Source organism: Taudactylus pleione, unplaced genomic scaffold, assembly GCF_031769625.1.
Source record: "Taudactylus pleione unplaced genomic scaffold, aTauple2 ptg000128l, whole genome shotgun sequence".
NCBI lineage: Eukaryota > Metazoa > Chordata > Amphibia > Anura > Myobatrachidae > Taudactylus > Taudactylus pleione.
The window spans coordinates 4,302,501-4,325,218 of NW_028284530.1; the positions used below are offsets into that span (position 1 = coordinate 4,302,501).

General features: G+C 46.8%; 1 protein-coding gene across 1 annotated transcript in view; it reads right to left on the minus strand.

Moving 5' to 3' along the window:
* Window positions 1-15,083, minus strand: part of CNBP (CCHC-type zinc finger nucleic acid binding protein) — a 17,003-nt gene extending 1,920 nt beyond the window's left edge. Inside the window, exons 1-3 of the mRNA XM_088472700.1 lie at window positions 14,876-15,083; window positions 12,337-12,477; window positions 12,122-12,214 (exon numbers count right to left, since the gene is read on the minus strand). Of these exons, the coding sequence (XP_088328826.1) occupies window positions 12,122-12,214; window positions 12,337-12,460 (217 nt within the window). The 5' untranslated portion in view covers window positions 12,461-12,477; window positions 14,876-15,083. The remainder of the gene's footprint in view (window positions 1-12,121; window positions 12,215-12,336; window positions 12,478-14,875) is intronic.
* Between the last annotated feature and the right edge of the window lie 7,635 nt (window positions 15,084-22,718).

Sequence of the window (22,718 nt, forward strand, 5' to 3'; positions counted from 1 at the left end):
TGGGGGCTGCCCGGTGTGTCCGTAAGTGCCGGGCACGCCCCCAAGTATGACGAAAAGGGGAAGCGTCTTCGAGACCTGCCCCCTTTTCATGGCCTTGCCCCTTCTCCGGACGCGCGCACACAAAGCTGCCCTCTCTAGCTCTGGCGCCCTGCCTACCGCCGGAGCTAGAGTGAACACTAGCGTTCCCGCTAGGCTGTTTTAGCGGGGCGCTGCGCATTGCCCTTCTTCTGGAGGGCAAAAAGCGCCCTGCCCTCACTGTGCAGCACCCCGCTAAGATAGCCTGCGGGTGCAGTCTTCATCCGTGGGTCGCATGCGCCCGGCATTTATTCTACCCGTCAGCAGCGCTTGGGGGCTGCCAGGCGTGCCCGTAAGTGTCAGGCACGCCCCCAAGAGTGACGAAAAGGGGACGCATCTTTTAGACACACCCCTCTTTCAGGGGGCCCTCTCTAGCTCCGGCGCCCTGCCTGCCACGGAGCTAGAGTGAACACTATTGATGTGTTGAAAGCATGCTTTATTTTAACAATTCAATGTTCAATCACCTGCACTGGATAGACTTCAGTGTGAATTAGCATGCCATCTCTTCATAACGATCAAGGATCTCCAGTAGATTAACCTTCAGTTATCAAATAGTACGCAGGGGACTACAGACACCCACATGGACACATACAAAGCATGGTGGAGAATCACCTGGTTCAGAGCTTTACAAGGCTTCTCCTTTCATTAAACAGCACTGGATATTTCATTTTCAGGCGGATGGAAAACACATATTAAGCTTAGTGTTAAAGTGATCAAGGAAGATGACCAACTGCTAAAAAATATGAGATATGGTAAGAACTTACCCTTGTTATCTCTATTTCTACGAAGTCCATAGGGTTCCACAGGATACCTTGGGTATAGGCGTGACGTCAGTCGCAGGGCACCAAAGAGTTAAGCTTTCAGCCTCCCAGGATGCACTAGGTCCCCCTCCTATACCCCGCCCCCGGGCCAAGGCACCTCAGTTAGTTACCAAGCCATAGGCCGGAGGAGGAGAAGGAAGAGAGAGAACAAAGATCTGGACACATACAAGAATCACATTCTCACCAGAGGGAGACGGAAAACCGGTGACCAGAGCAAAGCCCATCTGCAGCACAGGTGCGACAGGGCGGGAGTCCTGTGGAACCCTATGGACTTCGTAGAAATAGAGATAACAAGGGTAAGTTCTTACCATATCTCATATTTTCTACTTCAGGGTCCATAGGGTATCCACAGGATACCTTGGGGATGTCCCAAAGCAGTATCCTTTAAGGGTGGGGACGCTCCTGTGCAGAAAGGAGAATCCGCCGCCCGAAGGAAGCATCCTGAGAGGCGAAGGTGTCAAACCTGTAATACCTCACGAAGGTATGGACAGAAGACCACGTAGCAGCCTTGCAGATCTGAACTGCCGAGGCACCACGTCGAGCTGCCCACGAAGGACCCACAGACCTAGTGGAATGAGCCTTCAGAGAAGGAGGGACCGGTAGGCCTTCATGAAGATAAGCTTCAGAAATAGCCATACGGATCCAGGCTGCCAAAGTTTGCTTTGAAGCAGGCCAACCCTTTTTACAGAAGCCATAGAGGACAACAAAGCGTCCGACTTCCTAAACAAAGAAGTGCGGTCAACATAAGTCCTTAAGGCCCGCACAACATCCAAAGAGGCCTCACCCACGGAAAGACCCGGTGAGTTAAAGGCCGGAACAACTATTTCCTCGTTAACATGAAACTGGGAAACAACTTTGGGAAGAAACTCGGGCCGAGTGCGGAGCACTGCCCGGTTCCCATGAAAAACCAAGAAAGGGGGTCTACAAGAAAGAGCCCCTAACTCAGAAACACGTCTGGCCGAAGCAATGGCCAGAAGGAAAACAGTCTTAGCTGTTAGCCATTTAATATCCACTGAGCCCAGTGGTTCAAACGGCGGTCCTTGGAGAGCCCTCAGGACCACAGCCAAATCCCAAGGCGCCACAGGTGGAACAAAGGGCGGCTGAATACGGAGAACACCTTGCATAAAGGTGCGCACATCCGGGATTGTAGCAATCCTACGGTGAAACCAGACAGATAGGGCCGAAACCTGTACCTTCAAAGAAGCAAGGCGAAGCCCATGATCTAGTCCCGCTTGCAGGAAGGCGAGAATCCGAGACAGACGAAACTCCCGCGGTGCATAACCTCTCGGTCGACACCACTGGAAGAACGTATGCCACACGCGATGGTATATCCTCGCGGAAGACTGTTTCCGAGCTCGTAACATGGTACGCACCACAGAGCTGGCAAACCCCCAGGACCTCAGCATGGCCGGCTCAACAGCCACGCCGCCAAAGACAGCCGAGTCAGGTCTGGGTGAAGACAAGGACCCTGAGACAGAAGGTCCGGTCGTAGCGGCAACCGCAGAGGACTGTCCACGGACAGACCCTGAAGGTCTGAGAACCAGTGCCGTCTGGGCCACGCGGGAGCTATCAACAGGAGCGTCCCTCCTTCCTGTTTGAATTTCCGGATTACCCGTGGAAGAAGGGAGACCGGAGGGAACAGGTATGCGAACCTGAACGTCCACCGGACGGACAGAGCATCCACCAGAGACGCCCCTTCGTCTCTTGTGCGAGACCCGTACACCGGCAACTTGTTGTTGTGCCGGGACGCCATGAGGTTGATTTCTGGAAGACCCCACCTGTCCACCAGTAGTTGAAAAACGTCCGGGTGCAGGGACCATTCCCCTGGATGAACGTCCTGGCGACTTAGAAAGTCCGCCTCCCAATTTAGCACTCCCGGGATGAAGACCGCTGATATGGCCGGAAGATTGCGCTCCGCCCAAACCAGGAGACCTCTACGAGAGCCGCCCGACTGCGAGTTCCTCCTTGCCTGTTTATGTAGGCCACGGTGGTAGCATTGTCCGACTGGACCTGCACCGGGTGACCCTGGAGAAACAGCTGTGCCTGCAGGAGAGCATTGAAGACCGCACGGAGTTCCAAGATATTTATTGGAAGCTCCGCTTCTGTCGGTGTCCACCTGCCCTGGAACAAGTGTGGACCCGAAACTGCTCCCCAGCCCCGAAGACTGGCGTCCGTTGTTTCAACAGGACCCAATTTGGAACCCAGAACGGACGTCCCTTGTTGAGGTGGGTCGTCTTTAACCACCACGCAAGGGACAGGCGAACCTCCGGGGTGAGCACAATCGTCTGGAACTTCAGAGACTGAGGCAGCCCGTTCCACTTGGACAGGATCAGGTGCTGCAGAGGTCTGGAGTGAAACTGGGCGTATTCCACCATGTCGAACACCGACACCATGGAGCCCAGTAACCTCATCGCCGAGTGTAAGGACACCCGGCGGCTGTGCAGACAACTGCGCACCCTTGACTGTAAAGCAGAGATCTTGTCCTCCGTCACGAAGATCCTTTGCTGTCCCGAGTCCAATAAGGCTCCAAGATGCAGAATCCTCCGAGACGGGATTAGAGTGGACTTCTGCCAGTTGATTAGCCAGCCGTGCCGTTGCAGCAGTGCAATGGTCAGGTCCAAGTGGTGTAACAGGAGCTCTGGAGATCCTGCCACCAATAACAGGTCGTCCAAGTACGGCAACATGCGGACTCCTTGCAGCCGCAGAGAAGCCGCCATGACCGCCATAGCGTCCTGCATGTCCAATGACACCATGTAGTCCCCAGATTCCAGCGCCAGAATGATGGACCGTAGGGTCTCCATCCGAAACTTCGGGACCCGCAAAGACTTGTTGAGTGCTTTGAGGTTGAGAATCGGACGATATGACCCATTGGGTTTCTGTACCAAAAATAGATTTGAATAGAAACCCTGGCCCCTCTGGGAGAATGGAACAGGCACTATAACTCCAGCCTGGAGCATAGTGTGCAATACCTTCCGCAGCTCCGTAGCCTTGTTCCGGTCTGATGGTAGACCCGTGGTGAAGAATCGAGCCGGGGGTCTGTGCCGGAAGGAGAGGGCGTACCCGTGAGAGACCACCTCCAGAACCCAAGTGTCTGTCGTAGTGAACGACCAACACCGGGAGAACTGCAGCAGGCGGCCTCCCACCCTGGGATCCCCCAAGGGGAGACCCGGACCGTCAGGCCGCAGGCTTGTCATCTGGCTTGGGGGCCGGACGTCTGGTACTCCATGCCTATTTCCGGGGCTTGACCGATTTCTTAGGGCCAGCCTGTCGAGGAAACGACTGTGGTTTGGTCCTGCCCTGGCCCTAGATGACCGAAAGGACGATGGTCCAGAACCAGAAGGAGCAGCGGCCGACGGGAGACAAGCAGATTTGGCTGCCGCCAGCGTGGCCACAATCTTATCCAGATCCGGACCGAAGAGAACTTCTCCGGTAAACGGCAACGCTTCCAGACCTTTCTTGGATCTGCGTCCGCCTTCCAGGATCGCAGCCACAAGGTGCGACGAGCAGCTACCGCTGCTGAAGAAATTCTAGACACCAGAGTACTAATGTCTAGAGCCGCCTCGTTGATGTAGGTGGCCGAATCACGGAGATTGCCAATCAACTCCGCTTGTTCGGCCGGACAGTCGGATTCAAAAGAAGCCTCTAATGAATCCGCCCAGCGCTCCATCGCTCTGGCAACCCAGCAAATGGCCATAGCCGGCCGTGCTGCCCCCCCTGCAAGGGAATAAGCGGACTTCAGGCAGATTTCTACCTTGCGGTCCGTAGCATCCTTAAGGGAGGACATGGATGGTATCGGCAATGTGGCACTACGGACAAGACGGGTCACGTGAGAATCCACCTGTGGAGGGGATTCACACTTAGCAAAATAATTATCCGCGAACGGATAAGCCGCCAGGCGTCTCTGCGGCTGGTATCTTTTGCCAGGTTGTTTCCACGCCTCCTCTAAATGGTCCACCAACTGACCCGAAAGAGGAAAGACTGTGGCATCGCCCTTCACATCTTTGAAAAAGGCATACTTAGATTTAGCCGCTGGGGGAACTTCGTCCTCAATCACCAAGGCTGTGCGGACCGCCCGAATAAGTCCAGGAATATATACTTTGGACTTAGCATCAGCGTCCTTAGTATGGAAAGGTTCCTGATCGTAAGGATCCAGAATCTCCCCATCATCAGACGTCCCTTCGTCATCCTCATAAGGAGCGGACAGAGACGCCACCGGCCTTTTATGAGGCCGCATCACAGACTCCCCTTGCAACACATCCGACAAGTGCTGTAAAGAACTCGTCAGGGAGTTAACCCACGCTGGCTCCTGAGAACCCGGGAGCGGGGAAATAGGGAGACTGTGGGGTACCACCAATTGTCGTGGGAACCCCTGCATGGGTGACGACACCACAGACTGCTGGGACAAACCCATCGGAGTAAACGCGGGCTGCGGAGCTAACTGGCCCACTAAAGCTGTTAACGCCTGAGCGAAACAAGCCCAGGGCGGCTCCTGTACCGGTGCTGAAACCGTAATAGGCCGCGCCATGGACAAACACTGCCGGCAAAGGCCCTCCGCGCTACCCTCCCCCTCCGCTAACGGTACTTTGCACGTGGTACACTGTAGCCGGAGGGGAAAATCACTTTCAGACATGATGGCACCACGTATGTGACCTCTCTCACCAATTAAGTATTAAATAGGCGAGAGACCACCCTGCAGCACCGCACCGCACCGCACCGCAAGGGCTTTAGCAGAAAGAACAGGGACAGTAATAAAGCTGACAGTTTAGAGAAGAAAAGTTACAGGCAGCGCTAGCACAGTCACATACAATGCAGAGAAATAACAATTCCTGCACTAACAGCGCTGATCACTCAACTACACAGACACAGGGCCTGGTAGGACACAGCGCTGCATACACAGACCTGAGCCACAGCGGAGGAGAGGTATGCGGGGGGACCCAGACCACGATGCTTCCTTCCAGACTTCCAGCAGCGTTCACCATGCGTTGCAGAGAAGATGGCCGCCGAGGAGCAGAGAGAAGCTGGCCTGGGGGAGGAGCGCTGACACAGGACCAGTCAGCACAGTGCAGAGAGGGCTGTGTTCAGCGGGGGAGGCGCCGGCTGTGAGACAGGGAAGGCGCGCTCCCCTGGCATGCATTTAACCCCTGGGACGCCGCAGCGCTACCGCTCTGCTGCGGTCCGCTGTCCCAGGGGGTAGTGGAAGCGCAGGTTGGTCGCCTGGCTCCACGCTGCAGCCAGTCCCCAGGGAGCCCCCTGCCTGGGGACTTAGGACCATGTGATCAGCGGGGACCCACCGCGGGACCCCGCTGCTTACCTCTGTCCCCCTTGAATCCGGCCATGGTCCGGAGCATCTGGGGTCACCGCTAGCTGTGACCCCAGATGCCCACCAGCATCCCCGGATCAGTACCGGCGTTCTGGTACCGGCGGGGTGTAGGGAAGACAGCATGGACGTCAGGACTGACTGTCCATGCTGTTCATCCAGATGTGCAGCCACAGCTGCATGAAGAAAAAGCTTCAGGGGCTCTTCTAGCCCCCACTCCAACAGGTGCACCCGACTCCGGCCGGGCACCAAACTAAACTGAGGTGCCTTGGCCCGGGGGCGGGGTATAGGAGGGGGACCTAGTGCATCCTGGGAGGCTGAAAGCTTAACTCTTTGGTGCCCTGCGACTGACGTCACACCTATACCCAAGGTATCCTGTGGATACCCTATGGACCCTGAAGTAGAAACTACAGTTATAGGGCTAGTATTCTTAATTTTTGTGTTGGCTGAGCACATGCCTCTTTCCAGAATGAAGACAAAGTGAGCATATGGGTGTGCATGTATTAAATACAGTAAATAGGAGATAATCTCGGTCTCTGCATAGTGCATACAGTATGAAGTTTGAAGACTTTGAGGCCAGTAACAACACAATAGATATCTCCTTCCTGCAAAGTAGGAGTGCCTCAAAATTCTAAGATATTTACAGTCAGAGAAGGACATTAAGTAAATTACAGTAAATCCATGTACAATGTTGAAGAAAAAAAAAAAATCAGTGGTTCTTAAACCCTCAAGTATGCCTCAGAGGTTATGTGATAATTACAGACCGAGCAAAATAGATTAACTCGATTTTGCATAATTAAAGAAATCCATAGAATAGGACCTTTAGGTGGTCCTTGAGGACTGGAGTTGAGAAACACTATTCAAAACTACTGGTGCTTACATAAACTCACAGAATGGGTTGGGTATGCGATCCCGGTGCAGATAACGCATGCGGTCATAACCCGGCATGCACTGCTACCATGTACTACAGCACTGCAGACAATGGGAAGCGAAAGGAGGTGAACCTAAAAGCCTAGAGATGTCTATTATTATCATCCTTTATTTATATGGCGCCACAAGGGTTCCGCAATGCCTTACAAAGTACAGAAACAAATTGAGCACACAAGACAGTTATTAACAGTACAGACAATGCAGGACAAGTACATGATTTATAAACAATGCTGCATAACACCTAAATAAGCAGCAGGGTGTCAGTAACCAAGTTTTAGGTGCCATTGTAAAAATAAGGCAAGAAGAAGCACGTGAGGAAAGAGGGCCCTGCTCACAAGAGCTTACATTCTTAGGGCAATAAGTCAAAGAAGTTGGGATTACTATGACAATCAACAACTCACTAAAACAGTGAGTGTCATTATAAAAGGAGCAGATCCACCAAGTTCCATGGCTATGAAGTATCTCCTGTCTCTAGCATCAGATGCACTCTAGGCTTTCCCCAAGCTCTGTGTTAATATGTATCCTGACTGCCACATTATCAGTCCCATGTGTACATTACATGAGAATGATCTGGAAACATGCCATGGTTTTACAGCATATCAGGGACAGCTGTTTGTGTATACACACTTTAAGAAAGGGAAAAGCCTCTAACACACCAGGTATTTTATTTTTCCTCATTGCATTTCTATATTCTACTAATTTGACAATAAACCACTAACACATCTTAGGCAAAGGTGGTGGTAAGGGACTAGATCAGTGGTTCCCATACTGTGCACCATGGCACCCTGGGGTGCCTTGCAACACTTACAGGGGTGCCTCGTAAATATGTGGACAAACAGAAGCACAAACCTGTCCACTCATAACTGAGCCCAAGGATGACAGGTAAGTACAATTTACTTCACATTACTATTTATTAGATTATTTTTCTGAATTTCTCAACAACAAAACTTTTGCCTTAGGGGTCCTGTAAAAACAATGCCGATACTCTAGGGCACCGTGATTCAAAAAAGTTTGGGAACCACTGGACTAGATGTCAAAAACTGAGCAGGTTCTTCCCAGGCTGGTTTCGTACAGGGTAGACAGGCGTCTGACAACACCCGTAGAGTTTTTGACCACGCAGAGATACTTATCAGAGAAAAACGTGAATCTATACTCCTTTCTTTAGATACCGAAATGGTGTTTGATCACCTCAACTGGGATTTTCTCAATGGAGTTTTATCAAGATTTGAATTTCAGGGCGAGATAGTGACCTCTATCTCTGCGCTTTATAGCTGCCCTACTGCTTCAGTGCTGAGTAATGGTTTTACATCTCCAATTCTCAATATTTCGAATGGTACTAGACAAGAGTGCCCCCTTTCTTCGTTTATGTATGTTCTTGCTATTGAACCATTTGCTGCTACTATTCGTGACTATTTTTTCCTGGGATACGGGTTGGCACATCACCCCATAAATTTAGTTTGTTTGCAGATGATGTGATCCAGTCACCGATCCTATTTCTTCTCTCTACCCTACACAATATCATTGATCAATATAGTGCAGTGTATTTTTATAGGCTCAAAACTACTAAAACTGAGGCCTTGCCATTCTATTTGTTACCTGAAACCCTGACCAGACTTAAGACTCTTTAGACATTATTAGAGATATGAATACCTAAATAACAGTAGTCTTTCTTCCAAATATATTTCTAGTTTAGCAGAAATCAATTTTAAGCCTCTTCCGCAACATATTGATACCCTATTGAAACGATGGATAGGCTTTGAAGTTTCATGGTTAGGTAGACCAGCTGCGTTTAAGATGTCAATTTTACCAAAACTAATGTACTTTTCGCACGATCCCCTATTTTGGTCCCTCACACACCCGCTATCTAATTTTGCACTACATCTGGAAAGGCAAAACACCAAGGATTGCTTACAACCGTTTGTCTAGAGCAGTGGTGTCAAACTCGGGCCCTCCAGCTGCAGTGGAACTACACATCTCAGCATGCAGTTCCACAGTTTTGCTATTAGGGCTTGCTAAAACTTTGGCAGGGCATGCTGGGATATGTAGTCCCACAAAAACAGAAGTGCCCGAGTTTGACACCACTAGTCTAGAGGTCTGGGTGGCTTAGAGGTTCCTGATCTGTTACCGTATCAATATGCTCGTTTGGTGGCTCAGATTAGACGTTTGGGCCTTACCCTCTGGCACTAAACCTTGGGTAGATCTAGATAAGTCTCTTTTCCCACACTTCACTCTTTTGGAGAGGATATGGATCCCTAAACAACTCCGTCCTTTGATGCTAGATACTCCCCGGGCCATATCAGATTCCTTAAAAGCATGGGATCTCACGGTAGTATCCAACAGAGGTCTTTCCCTCCCGAGTCGCAACCTTTCCCTATTTCATCACTGGTTATCTAGTATGCTTAGAACCTTTGGTTCTCTACACCTCCTGCCACCCACTTTTCTGTCTAGATTATCATCGGGCAATTCTAGAGGTTCTATAAGGTTCTGGTACTGCATAAATCAAGATCATGAGGATGTAGGTAAATTCCCCTGCACAAATACAGTGGGAATCTGATCTACAAACTACATTCACACTTCAGCAATGGGAGTCAATTTATTTAACTGCTCATTGTTTCTCTAGGTGCCATAACCATTTGGAAATGCAATTCAAATTGCTAGAGGCTTTATTTTACACCAGTTAAGTTGCATAAAATTTGGCCTACCCAGTCAAAATTTTGCTGGAAAAATTGTTTGGAACTTGGCGATATCTTCCACATGTTTTGGAGCTGCCCTAAGATCAGACCATTGTGGAGCGAGGTGTTTACATTAGTCTATCAAGTTTTACATACAAGTCTTCAGGAGTCCCCCTCCCTGGCGTTATTTCACATTTACCCCACAGATATGTCCAACGCCGATCGTTCGGTCCTAGATTGCCACCAGGGAGGCTATTGCGCAGAATTATAAACCCCGTCCCTTCACAAACTACGTAAAATTCATTATGCTTTTCTAATGGAAACACTGGGGATACCGTACTCTCCTTCAGTCTCTTCCCCCTTGATCAAATGGTTTAGTTGGCATGAATTCACTATAGATGGTGAAGGTTCATCACTTCTCGAAAATCCCTAAATTCCCTTGATTCCTAATAACATTGCTTCTCCATAATGCTATTGTGATTACATTTTTGATATGGTAATTTATCAGTTTTTTTAATTTATGTAAGGTATTGCTGGAACTATTGTTATGGTTTCTGATTTCCTTCCCACTCTCCCTTTTTTCCTTACTTTATCCCCACCCTTCCATGGTTTATGGACTAAAATTCTAATAAAAACTATTTATGGAAAAAAAAACAAAAAAAAAAACTGAGCAGGTCCCGTATGACATGCACCAGCCAGTAGGATGTGGCCGCCTCTACCTAGTCAGATAGCTGTCTGCGCACAGCTCATCAAATCAGTAGTATAGGAGAATAGGTAAAGTTTCTGCTAAGCTGTTTAAGCAGGCCCCGTGCCTTATCCATGTAAATATAAAAATTTATCCTGCCCTATTCAATCAGGGGTTCCGCACAATTAATGACTTCCCTGAATCTGTCAGGCCCACTTGCCCTGCTACTGTTTATCTGGCTCAAGTTAACATCCTGGCAGCGCTAACGCCTGTGACCCCATAAAGAGAGCTGCACACCACTGTAGCCTTGTGGTTCGCATCTGCACAACTGACCTTCTGCTGTAACACAGGGTATTAGTTCAACCACACAGGAGTCAACCCCACTGCCATGGCTCTTCCCTTCTACAGAAATGCTGCCCTTGGAAGGGGCATACCAATCATCAGCTGCCAAACTCATCTTTGTGAGTATGCCAATTTACTTCTGCTCAATCTGCCTCAGGGAACAGGAGAGTGAAACTAAAGATCAGTCACACATACTATTGCTGCTTATCATTCCATGTTTAGCTCCAAAACCTCTTTGCTTGCAGATATGATGGGCATTGGAAGATGTGGGGTGAAATGGGGGGCTCTACAGTATATAGTGTGGCATAATGTGATTGGGCAGCACTGTAATGATAAAATATCTAATTAAAAAAAGAAAAAAAAACTGGATTGTGTGCCATGACAATTTTAGCATCTCGTTCTGTGTACCAAGAGTTGAAAAAGGTTACAAATCTCATGTGTATGGGATGACAAAAACTGGGGGTTTTTTTATGCAAGGTTGTGTGTGTATATTTATGATGTTTCTTCTGGTTTGCCTGTGAAAGGTTTAGAAACTTAGGCACCCCCCCCCTTCCCGGGAGGGTTAGGGTACTTACCTTCAGCTGTCGGTATTTCGACCCGCCGGGCTACCGCTATTTGATCTGGCGGCTAAACAGCTGCTGGCATTACATACTGATTCCAACCAAAATTACTATTATAGTCCTCCAGCTAAGCCCGATTTTAATAAGACAAAATATGCCCTGCCCTACCTGACAGCAAGCTGCTGAAACAGCCTGCTGGGTGCTGTCCTCACCCGCGGGCTGCAGTGCCCTGTGGGGTGCAGGGAGGGGGAACTGCAGTGCAGCAGTTACCACCAATGACTAGAGCGCTTGACTACTTATTTGTGACAACAGGGTTTCCAGTCACAGTACTGAAACCAAATGCAGCAGTTAACTTCAGTAAAAGGGGCAGACTCAAAATCACAATATATGAACCCATTGTTTAAATACCCAGCAGCTGCCTTCACTGAAGTCTGGATCAGTAAAGGCAGATGCAGTTACAATTTTCTTTGAATCAGAAATGTGAATTCTGTGACAGTATCCAGGCCAGATTCTCTCTACCCCACACAACCGTTTGCTACAGCATGTTTAGGTAAATGGTGCTATTCCAATACAAGCGCATATCAGGTAAATATATTATATACTGCAAAGTGGTGCAATAGGTCTCATTTGCTGATAGCCTTAAAAGGGATATATAGTATATAACCTAAATACATCTAAATATAAAAGAGATTGAACCTGTACCTAATTAAAACACTCACCATCCTCTTGGAGATCACAATCCTTAGCAAGGTGGCCAGACTCTCCACAACGATAACAAATGTCTGGAAGAGATGAAGAGATGAATTGGAACCCTATATTAGAGAGGAAAAACAAAACAAAAAAAATTAGTGAAAACAGCAATAAACATTTTGTTGAAGAAAAAATAATGGCTGTGGAAAGCATAAATGTATAATATATATATATATATGGTTACCTCTTGAAGAGTTGAATCCACCACGTCCACGTCCTCTTCCACCTCGAGCACGTCCACCGCCAGTAGGGCACTCCCTAGCCCAATGACCAGAACGGCCACACTTAAAGCACTCGTTGCTGCTCATGTTTTCAGAGATAAATTCTATTAAAAAATAAACAAAGTCAGTATATTGTTTTCATCAAGTGTTTTTCAGATCATAAAAAAAAAAAAGGGTTGACCACAAAAACATGCTGCAAGACCTTCGCAGTTAACTACTTTGTAATATTGGGATCAAAGTTTTTAAAGTAACAAAATGTAAAATTCATGTTGCTTTGAATAAAACAATTTTATTTTTTATCAATGATTGTATTAGAACTAAAAGAAGAAGAAAAAAAAAAGTACAAATCAATCTGAAATTATTTCTTCCCATGTACACTAGATTTCCACATCAGTACACCTATTTAAAGGACACGGAGGAGGACTTGTGACCTAATATGGATGTGCTCAGAAAAGTAACAGGTGGAAAAACAATACCTAAATCTCTCAAGTTCTGTCAAGATAACAGAAAGTTTGCAAAAACATATGCGACTATTAGATGCTTTTCAGGCTTTAACATGTATTTCATTTTAAACATGCATGGAAGTACCAGGCATAATAGTGAAATCATAAAAAACTATGGAAAAAGTACGAGCACCAGAGAATTATGGTTGCCTGACAGACGAGCTTTATGTTGGGGCAGAGGTTCCCAAACGCGGTCCTCAAGGCTCCCCAACAGTTCAGGTTTTAGAGATAGCCATGGTTGAGCACAGGTGACTTACTTAGTACCTCAGTCAATTTGATTTAACCACTTGTGCTCAACCACAGCTATTAGTAAAACCTGAACTGTTGAGGAGCCTTGGGGACCACGTTTGGGAACCTCTGTGTTAGGGAAAACTGCACATTGGGGACCCTATGCAGTGTTCTCCCCAGAAAATTTTTCCAGCCAGGTGGCATCAAGAAGTAGCCAGGTGGGGACCTTCATAGTATGTTTTGAACCCTGACCTTATAATGATTTAAGCTTGCAATAACATTTTATAGATTAATTCTCTTATTAGAGGCCCAGTGGTCTGATTATAAAAAAAGCTGCAAAGTCTGTAGGATCTGGTCCTTTTTATACAACTCCCAGATACTGTCCCCACTTGCAGGCTCCCAAAGTGCCGGGTGGTGCACCCGCAAAAAAACAGCCTGGGGAAGAACACTGCTATGTGAAAAATTTCACATGTATTATGAAGTCAGTGTCATTGCCATAGTAGCAAAAATGTTGAAGGGTGTTCCCACCTAAAAATGTAAATGTTATATTGATGTGTAGTAGACCTAGATAAGAAAATGACTACCTGCTTGTTCTACCAACTTCACTTCAACACTGATCACACCTCTATTACCTTTGCTACCAGCAGCCATACAGATGCACCTCAGCAGCCACTGGAGTTTACAAATAATTTGCACAGATGAAATTATTCCATCATCCTGAAGCTTGGCAGAAAGCCTGTTTCTTATCCAAGTTTATGCATGAAATACAGGTTAAATAAGTTATGTTGGCAGTCACGAAGTCTATAGTCGACATAAAAAATGCTGTCACCGTAGAGCATTTTTACAGTATGGGTCTTTGTAAGTTAAAACATACCGGTAAGTTATGACAACAACAGTAAAAATGCTCTAAGTGGCATTACACCCATGCCGGAATCCCAGCACATTCATTGTGGACATAGTGACTGCTGACATGTTGACCAAATATGGAGACTTGTATATAGCAACCTAGGTCAAAAATATGAATTTCAATCAGAAACAGCCATTGTGGCTAAACCAAGGGTGGCCAAAGGGCAGGATTCAGGCAGCTGCACGACATGGACATGCTTTAAATGCATGCTTTGTAAGTAGATTCCAATAAATGGATCTATGATATGTGCATTGCAGCTGGACCCCTAGATAGCATTAAATTCTATTTTATTTTTAGCTTACTCTTGAACAATTCGACCAGGGCCCGTTGCACGTGGACAGGGAGTTTACTATAAAGCACTGATACTCTGGACATCACTCCTGTAGGAGAGATCGGGGGAGACAAGCATAGGGAGAGTTCAAGGCAGGGATCCCCCTCGCCTTATAAGGAAGGGACATTCAGGCCAGCCCGCGCCTTAGGAAGGCTCCCTCCATCTACCGCGGCCTGGGCTATAAATAGTAGCCAGCAGCAGCCCGGGCCCCCCGGGGCATGATAACACGTGGGAGGCAGCAACGTGCACACAGGCCCAGGGACGACAGCTCGGATGGGGCTCCGTGAGGAGAACGTAACTAAGGCCCAATGTTAGGGACACCCAGCAACTCCGAATCCCTGGCGGTGTTGGCATCAGGGGCCTAGAGCCGAGCCGCGCCCCCTCTACGGAGCCCAGCGAACGCGACTGGCGGCCTAGAGCTCCACCGCATCCCCGTAACCAGACACAGAGCAGTGCCAACAAGCGCCTCACTCCGTGTACCCCGAGTCCCAACATTCTGCCCCCCCAAGCCTAGGCCTCGCTCCATCACTCACCAACCGGCCGATGTTTATCCTCAGATCCTCTCCGCTGCGCCACACGCGGTTTGCACACGACCCCCAAAGTGCCCGTCGAGAGTTGCGCACGGCGCTCCCAGTCCCAGCAGCCAATCAGCGACGGGAGCGCGTTGCCACTGCCTCACTCCCCACCAATCGGCGGCGCCTACCGCCACACATTCACACGCCCACTGCCAGTCAAGGTAGGCTGTTGCTTGTCAATCAGAAGGACCCGTCCCGCAATACAGAATGGGGGTGTTCCATAGCCTATTTGTAGAAGGAGGAGGACACCTGCTGAACTATTATCAATAGCAAGTCCTGATGAGACGCAGAAATAATATATAAATAACAACCGCCCTGTCTGCAGCAAGTTGTGTGAAAAATGTCAATGTTTAATCGGATGTATTTTTCCTGTAACCCCTCAATCGGTGTGTCCGGTGAGTGAGTGTACAGCGGCTCCACCAGATGGTACATTCCTTCCACATGATTCAGGTCGCGCTGCTGGGAGTAGGGAGGGGGGGGGGGGAGAGTCACTTCCCGCCTTCTGACCTGTCATTTTATCTCAGTCAGTCGGGGCCGCCATTTTCTGCTCCCAGTAGCTCGCTGCAGAGCTGTCTTTATTTAGCAACGGTATAATCTGCTGCTGAGGTGTAGAGCAACATGGGTAGTCTATTAGGGCATTTACTTTCACCACCTGCCAGCTGGTCCTGTATAGCGTGCATGTAACTAGCGTAACAAAAACAACTCCTGGCATAGCTCATACATGTGTAAATATGTAACTGAGGTGCCCAGTGCAGAATATGCTTTCCCTTGTATATGTATATATATATATATATATATATATATATATATATATGAGTTGAGCTATTATTTATCTCTAGTTAGCGAAATATAATACAATAAATTAACCCCCATCAAAAAGAAACGAGCTGCTGGATGCTCAAATGTTATATTAGATTCACTTGGAGAATATAAGCATAATTTTAAGGCATATCAATTTTATTTTAGTGTGTCTAATTTTCACAGAAAAGTGAACATCTGTCAGATAATTATGGTTTTATCATTAAGGTGTTGCAAAGCCCTGGTGTGGCATGCACACTCTAAAACATCACAAATTATTATTAGTATTACATTTTATTTATAGGGTGCCACAAGTGGTCTGCAGCACCATACATACAGTAAAGGGTACACAGAACATTACAGTAACCAAAATATAAACAGAACACAAGTAACAATTAGCAACTCAATTCTCCATACACCGTACAGCTCTGAAGGTGAAGGCTGTCATAGAAGTGCTAAAGAAGAAGGATGCGAGACAGTGGGGAGGAGGAGAACAAATAAGTCAAACATAAAGAGCAAACGTACTCACTAGCGCCACATAGGTATGGCCAATCTGCGGTCCTGTATCAATATTTTGGAGAGATACAGGATCAACATTGCTGCATTTAATACAGAGAAAAAAAATCAGCAAATAAAAAAAAAAACTTCTCCAACATTATTTTGCCGTATGCACATTTGGTGAGTCAGGGCCAGTCGCAAATGTTACTAGTTCAAAGGAAGGAAAAAGCAGGAACCAGGTAAGTAGATCGCCACCAGTATCGTGATATTAAGATCACTCCTGGTACATCAAGTCTCCAAAAAATCAGGATGTATTGCCTGTGAAGATCAATCTTTATAAGACCATGTATCGATGCTCATCCCTAGTACAACATGCTTTTTCTGTACTTTAGACAGCAATTCAAGACAGCTTTTATTGAGATACGTGCACATTCAATTAGAATCTTTATTGTGGGCTTCTTTGAGATTTCATACCCAAGCTGGTGCCACAAATTTTCAAATGGTTTGAGATCAAGGGACTGTCTAGGGCTATTTAGCAAACACTGTGCTATTCAAACCAATTCTTCACAAGATTTGATCTTTGGCATGTTGCATTGTAATCTTAAAAGGAACAATCTTTGTCCAGAAGCATTTCTTTCGCAGAGGGAACCACTCTTGTCTTGAGTGTTGTAATATATTTTGCCTCATTCATCGTTCCTGCCACAGTTTGAAGATGTCCAATTTCTGTGGTTGACATGCATCTCCAGACCATGAATTTTACTGGATGCTTAACAGTCACTCTTAAGGGGCTTATCCACTACACGAGAGTGGAACGCCTGTATGATTACAACATTGTAATCGTGCAATTGTTCCTCATCCTGTGCAGTGGATAATGTGCCCACACTGAACGATATGTCGTTCAGTGCAGGCACTGTTGAAACCGTATAAATTGGTTGCGATCGCTTGATTGCGCACGAATCGCAACACGACATCCATTGGACGATTTGATCGTCCACGGCCATTTTATGCGAACACACGCTCCCGCCGCATTCGCGCACGCACTTGCGCATGCGCAATTGCACATGCTCGCTATACATGCACACGCATCCCACGCCCCCGCAACTCGCCATATTGTGAATGGCGAGCCATGCTTCTGTGCTCACAACGGTTAAGCGCCATTTTACATTACATAAACACATAACAAAGTTAGTACAGCAATACTGTTTAAATACTGTTTTGCGTTTCAATCGCATAGCCAGCTTTTAAGTATTATTGGCGGAAACCTTACCCCGACGGACAGCAGCCTTTCCTTACAATAAACTTATATCCCATTTAACCCTAAACTGACTTAGATACGCACAATGCTATGTGTTTTAAAGGTATACAGTGAATGTTACATGTTAAATAGCAGTTATATGATAGCTGGGATTAGGAATAAGATAAATGGGTCATGAGTAGTATCAAAGGAAATTGTACAACTATAAATTCCTATGCAGTCTGGATCCCAACCCCCTTTTCTTTGCTTCCTTTTTCCCTGCCTGACCCTAAAGAAACACACAGCAATCCTGATGGACAGCTGTTAGTCTAGGATCCAGACCGCATGGCAAAATATTGGTAATTGTATCTTTGTCACATAAACAGTTTGCGGTTCCAACACACACAAAGGTACTATATTGTAAAAAGGGTATAATCAGCCTTAATCTATACAATGCAGCTATATACAGGATAAAGACAGTTATTTTATATTGAAATGGGAGGTATGGGCAATCTGGTCTGTGCAATCAAATCTCTAATATCGATGCTGTTCAAACGGTATCAATAAAATGGGGGCTCACCGAGTTGGATATAACCCATCGCTGTGTTTTTGAACTGCTCCCCTCGTCTTGGAACAAAACACTGGAAAGATGCCCGCAGACTTTTCCTGCGTTCCTATTTTTGTTCAGAGACGGAGACTCGCAGTTTGCAAATTCAGAGATGGCTGATTAGAATCTGGGATAGTGGAGAGAGATTTGTGCTTGCCCACGTTGTTGTAGAATGGCCGCGCATTGCATGCACAACCGATCGCACAATACCGCCACAAAGGTTTTAGTGTACACCACGTGCAAACAGTCGCAGCATAGTGCGTGCGACCGGATGTATGGCCACTTCCTGCCATGTGTAGTGATTACATCTAATTGTTTGTAACCGAACGCACAATAGCAAGTGAAGCATGTGACTAGCATTTCTGTTAGAATTCAAATAAATCGTCAAGACTGAAATACGTCATATTGATAGGGCTGTAATCTCCAAAAGGCTATTAATCAAAAGAAAGGTATTTTTTTTATTTTTGTTATTTGGCCACAATATAGAAGTGTGTAAGGTGTATGATTGAGATTGTGAAATAAGTTGTGCCTTCGTGGTCCCTATTTTAGGTAATAAATATAGGGTATACATAACAGGTATACTGGCAGAGGGGATCCTTCTGGTTTCCTATCGTTAAAGAGAGTTAACGATAAAATATAGCTTCCAGTGTAGTTGTAATATTCATCGGTCAGTTAGGGCCTTTGAGTGTTGCGACCGGACCATACGAGTGTGGCATCTCTGACTGAGGCTGGTTGCGGGGACAAAAGGACAATAGGTGGTTACTGTGGTTTTATCTATAGCTAGATAACTCCTGTGTACCCTATTATATGTAGTACTGTGCTTGCCTTAGTAGGTATTGCTGTATTCCCTATTTTTAGATATTAGCTAACTGTAGAATAGGTGCGTGGAGGCAGCCTATCGGTTAATTCTTCCACCGGTCTCATCATTGTTTTTTTTTGCAAAATGGGCGCAAAACAGTCTACAGGGATGGCAGACGATGCGCTGTGTATGCAAGGTCCGACCGGGTCGGCTCTTCATATAATGTACACTAAATATGATGCGTACGCAACAACGCACTGTACTGTGTGGGTTAAGATGACGAGTAAGAGTGAGAAACCTTTACCAAAGATTGGAAGCTTTAATATGGAGATTTTAAATAACCTTAGGGATCACATATGTAAAGTGAAATCCCTAAAGAAAAGAGTGGAGTATGATGATTCTTTGAAACTCTGGCTGAATGAGAGTCGCACATGGGTTAATGACGTGCATGGGGCACCGCGTGGAGCCACGTGCATGCCTAGGGGTGATGCGCACGCAACGCTACACAGCGTTGCGTACGCATCACAGGGAAATGCAAACTTGCAGCACGGTAGCGTTGCCAAAGGTATTGCGAATCGCGCTTGCGCACCCCCATCACTTTATGTGGTGGGCGGTGATGATACATTACCACATAACAAAAACTATAAAAATGTTGTAACTGAACCAAGAAAGTTGTACCCGGTCCTGAGTGAATATTTGGAAAATGTCTATGATGCGGAAAGTGATCCTGTAGCAATGTCTGCTGTATCCCATGCTGTGCAGTTATTAAATGTCCCTTCCCAGCAAGTACAAGTAGCTGCCCCTATGGCATCAAGAGGGGGGGAGGGATCCTTAGCTCATGGGGGGAGGCCCTAGTAGAACCCATGGTGGGGGAGGCTCCTTTAATAAGGGTGCAGAAAGTATTAGAACCAACTGCTTCAATAGCGGAGGTTACTAATACCATTCACTGCAGTAATAGGCTTAAAGGTATAGAGGTGGGAGGCATCCACCCTGTAAGGACAATTATTGTCCCTAATGGGAATGCAGATGCGAATGGTGTCGTACCCACAAGGGAAGTAGCGATGCACTGTCCTTGGACACGGGCGGAACTACATTCCATTATGTCTGAATTTCCTGACCCCAAGAAACATCTGGCAAAATGTCAGCGTTTCATAAAGGATCTAGGCAATGCCCATGAGCCAACCAACAAGGATTGGCGAGTGGTGTTAAGAGCATGTCTCCCAGAAGGTATAGATGTGAAAAAGTTTATCACAGCATGTACTCTGGATGCAGACATCCCCTTAACTGATCAAGGTAATCAGGATTGCATTGCCCGTATAGTTGCCCAACTAGCCATATTTTTCCCGTTAGTTGTTAATTGGAGTAAAATCTTCTCCATTAAACAAAAGGAAAGTGAACCTGCAGAAGATTACTTTAATCGTGGGCTGCAGACGATCACTCAGTACACTGGGATCGAAAACATTAAGGATAGCACGCACTACCGGGGAATGGTCATCACTGTTCTAATGGACGGTCTAAAAGACAGTTTGAAAGACAGAGTTTAGACCTCACACCATGGTTGGAGAGGGATAACAGTTGACGCGCTCAGGGAAACTGCAATAGACCATGACAAGAATATCACCAGGAAACGTGAAGCTCAGAGCGAGAAATTGATGGCTGTTAGCATTCGAGCTCTAGAAGATATGCACCACAGCCAACAGACACATATCCACCTGCGCAGTTACAAGTCTTAAACACCTACCATCCTGCGCAGGCCCAACCCATACAATTCCCTCACACATACCACACCAGACCACAACACACTTCACACACACCCAAAACCATCATACCCACACTCAAAATCCCCTCCTCCCGGACTTCAACAAAATTTCCCCAACAGATCAGCTAAGAAATGTTTTAACTGTAACCAAGTAGGACACTTTAGGAAGGACTGTAGAGTCATAATTCAGGAACCCCACATGCAACAACGTATTGATGCATCTCATAACCATAAGAACTACCAGATAAATCCTGCCCACATAGTTGCTGCAAATGCCTTGCTGGGGGAAGATAGCCAACTATAGGGGTTAGGTCATACCTGTAGTCTGCAGGCAGTCAGGATAACGGGAGGTACTAGGGAAGAGCCGGTAATAAAGGTTAATGTAGCTGATACTGAACGTTCCTTCCTAGTAGACACAGGGGCGACCAGGTATGTTTTAAAATCTCTTGAAAATCTATAGATAACAAACCAGACAGTACCAGCAATGGGTGTAACAGGTAGCGTACAACATTACCCTTTAACCAAACCCATGGAGGTTACCATTGGGCCTTTGCATGCCAGGCATTCTTTCCTCCTGGCAGCAACAGCCCCTACTAATCTCCTGGGAAGAGATTTATTGTGCAAAATGGGATGTATTATCTATTGTACCCCTGACGGGATATTTATGGATGTCCCAGGAAGGTTTGCACACGAGGTAAGGGATGTGCTAGACACTCCCCAAAGGTTAATGCTGCACACCATAACATCAGACAAGGGTTCAGCTCAGGTAGATGAAATGTTAGAATAAATACCTAGTTTCCTTTGGACTAAGGATGGACAGGACACTGGGTTAATGGCAAATGTAGCTCCCGTCATGGTAAACCTGAAAAACGGTAGACACGCTCCTAAAATTCCCCAATACCCAATAAAGCCAGAAGTGGAGTTAGGGGTTCACCCCATAATTGAGCGTTTACTACAGCAGGGAATTTTAGTCCGTACAGCCAGTGTAGCCAACAGTCCCATCTTCCCTGTGAAAAAGAGTGGTGGGAGGGGGTACAGGCTGGTACAGGACCTTAGAGGGGTTAATAAGGTGGTAGAAAGCCAATTTCCCGTAATGCCTAACCCAGCTGTCATCCTTATGCAAATCCCATCAACCGCAACCCATTTCACGGTAATAGATTTATGCTCCGCTTTCTTCTCCGTCCCCCTTCATCCTGATTGCCAATACCTATTTGCCTTCACATACAAAGGCGTACAGTACACATGGACACGACTACCCCAGGGCTTCATTGACAGCCCCAGTATCTTCTCCCAGGCCTTACATGATTGTTTACAGTCTTTTCAACCTGCCAATGGATCGGTACTAATCCAATATGTAGATGATTTGTTGTTATGCTCTGATTAGTTTATGTCATGTTTAAATGATACTAAACTTTTGTTGCTTCACCTCTCGCACACAGGGCATAAGGTTGCTAAGGACAAGTTACAGCCGTGCCAGACCAGGGTTAAATACTTGGGACACTGTCTTACCCAAGGCCTCTGACATCTGACAGCGGACAGAATCCACGCCATACAGACCATGACACTACCGCAGAACCAGCACCAGATCCGTACCTTCTTGGGCATGTGTGGGTATTGCAGGTCATGGATACCCGGTTTTTCCATTCTGGCTTTACCACTGCAGGAGTTAGTATCTTCCACAAAACCAGACCGTGTCTTGCACTCTGAAGAGTCAGAGCAAGCCTTCCTTAATCTTAAGAACAGTCTGATAAGAGCACCTGCATTGGGGATTCCAGACTATGGGAAACCCTTTGATTTATTTTGTACGGAGGCTGCTGGTTGTGCGGCAGGAGTTCTCACACAAAAACATGGTGATGCCAATAGACTAGTAGCATACTACAGTGCCCAGTTGGACGCTGTGACAAGAGCACTCCCAACATGTTTAAGGAGCGTAGCTGCAACCGCACTCTTAGTGGAAAAGAGTGAGGATGTAGTGTTAGGCCATGACATGACTCTACATACACCACATGCTGTTTCTGCCCTGTTAAATTCGGCCCAGACCAGACACGTTTCCTCCACTAGGTTCACTAAATGGGAACTAGCGTTAATTGCACCGACCAACATTAC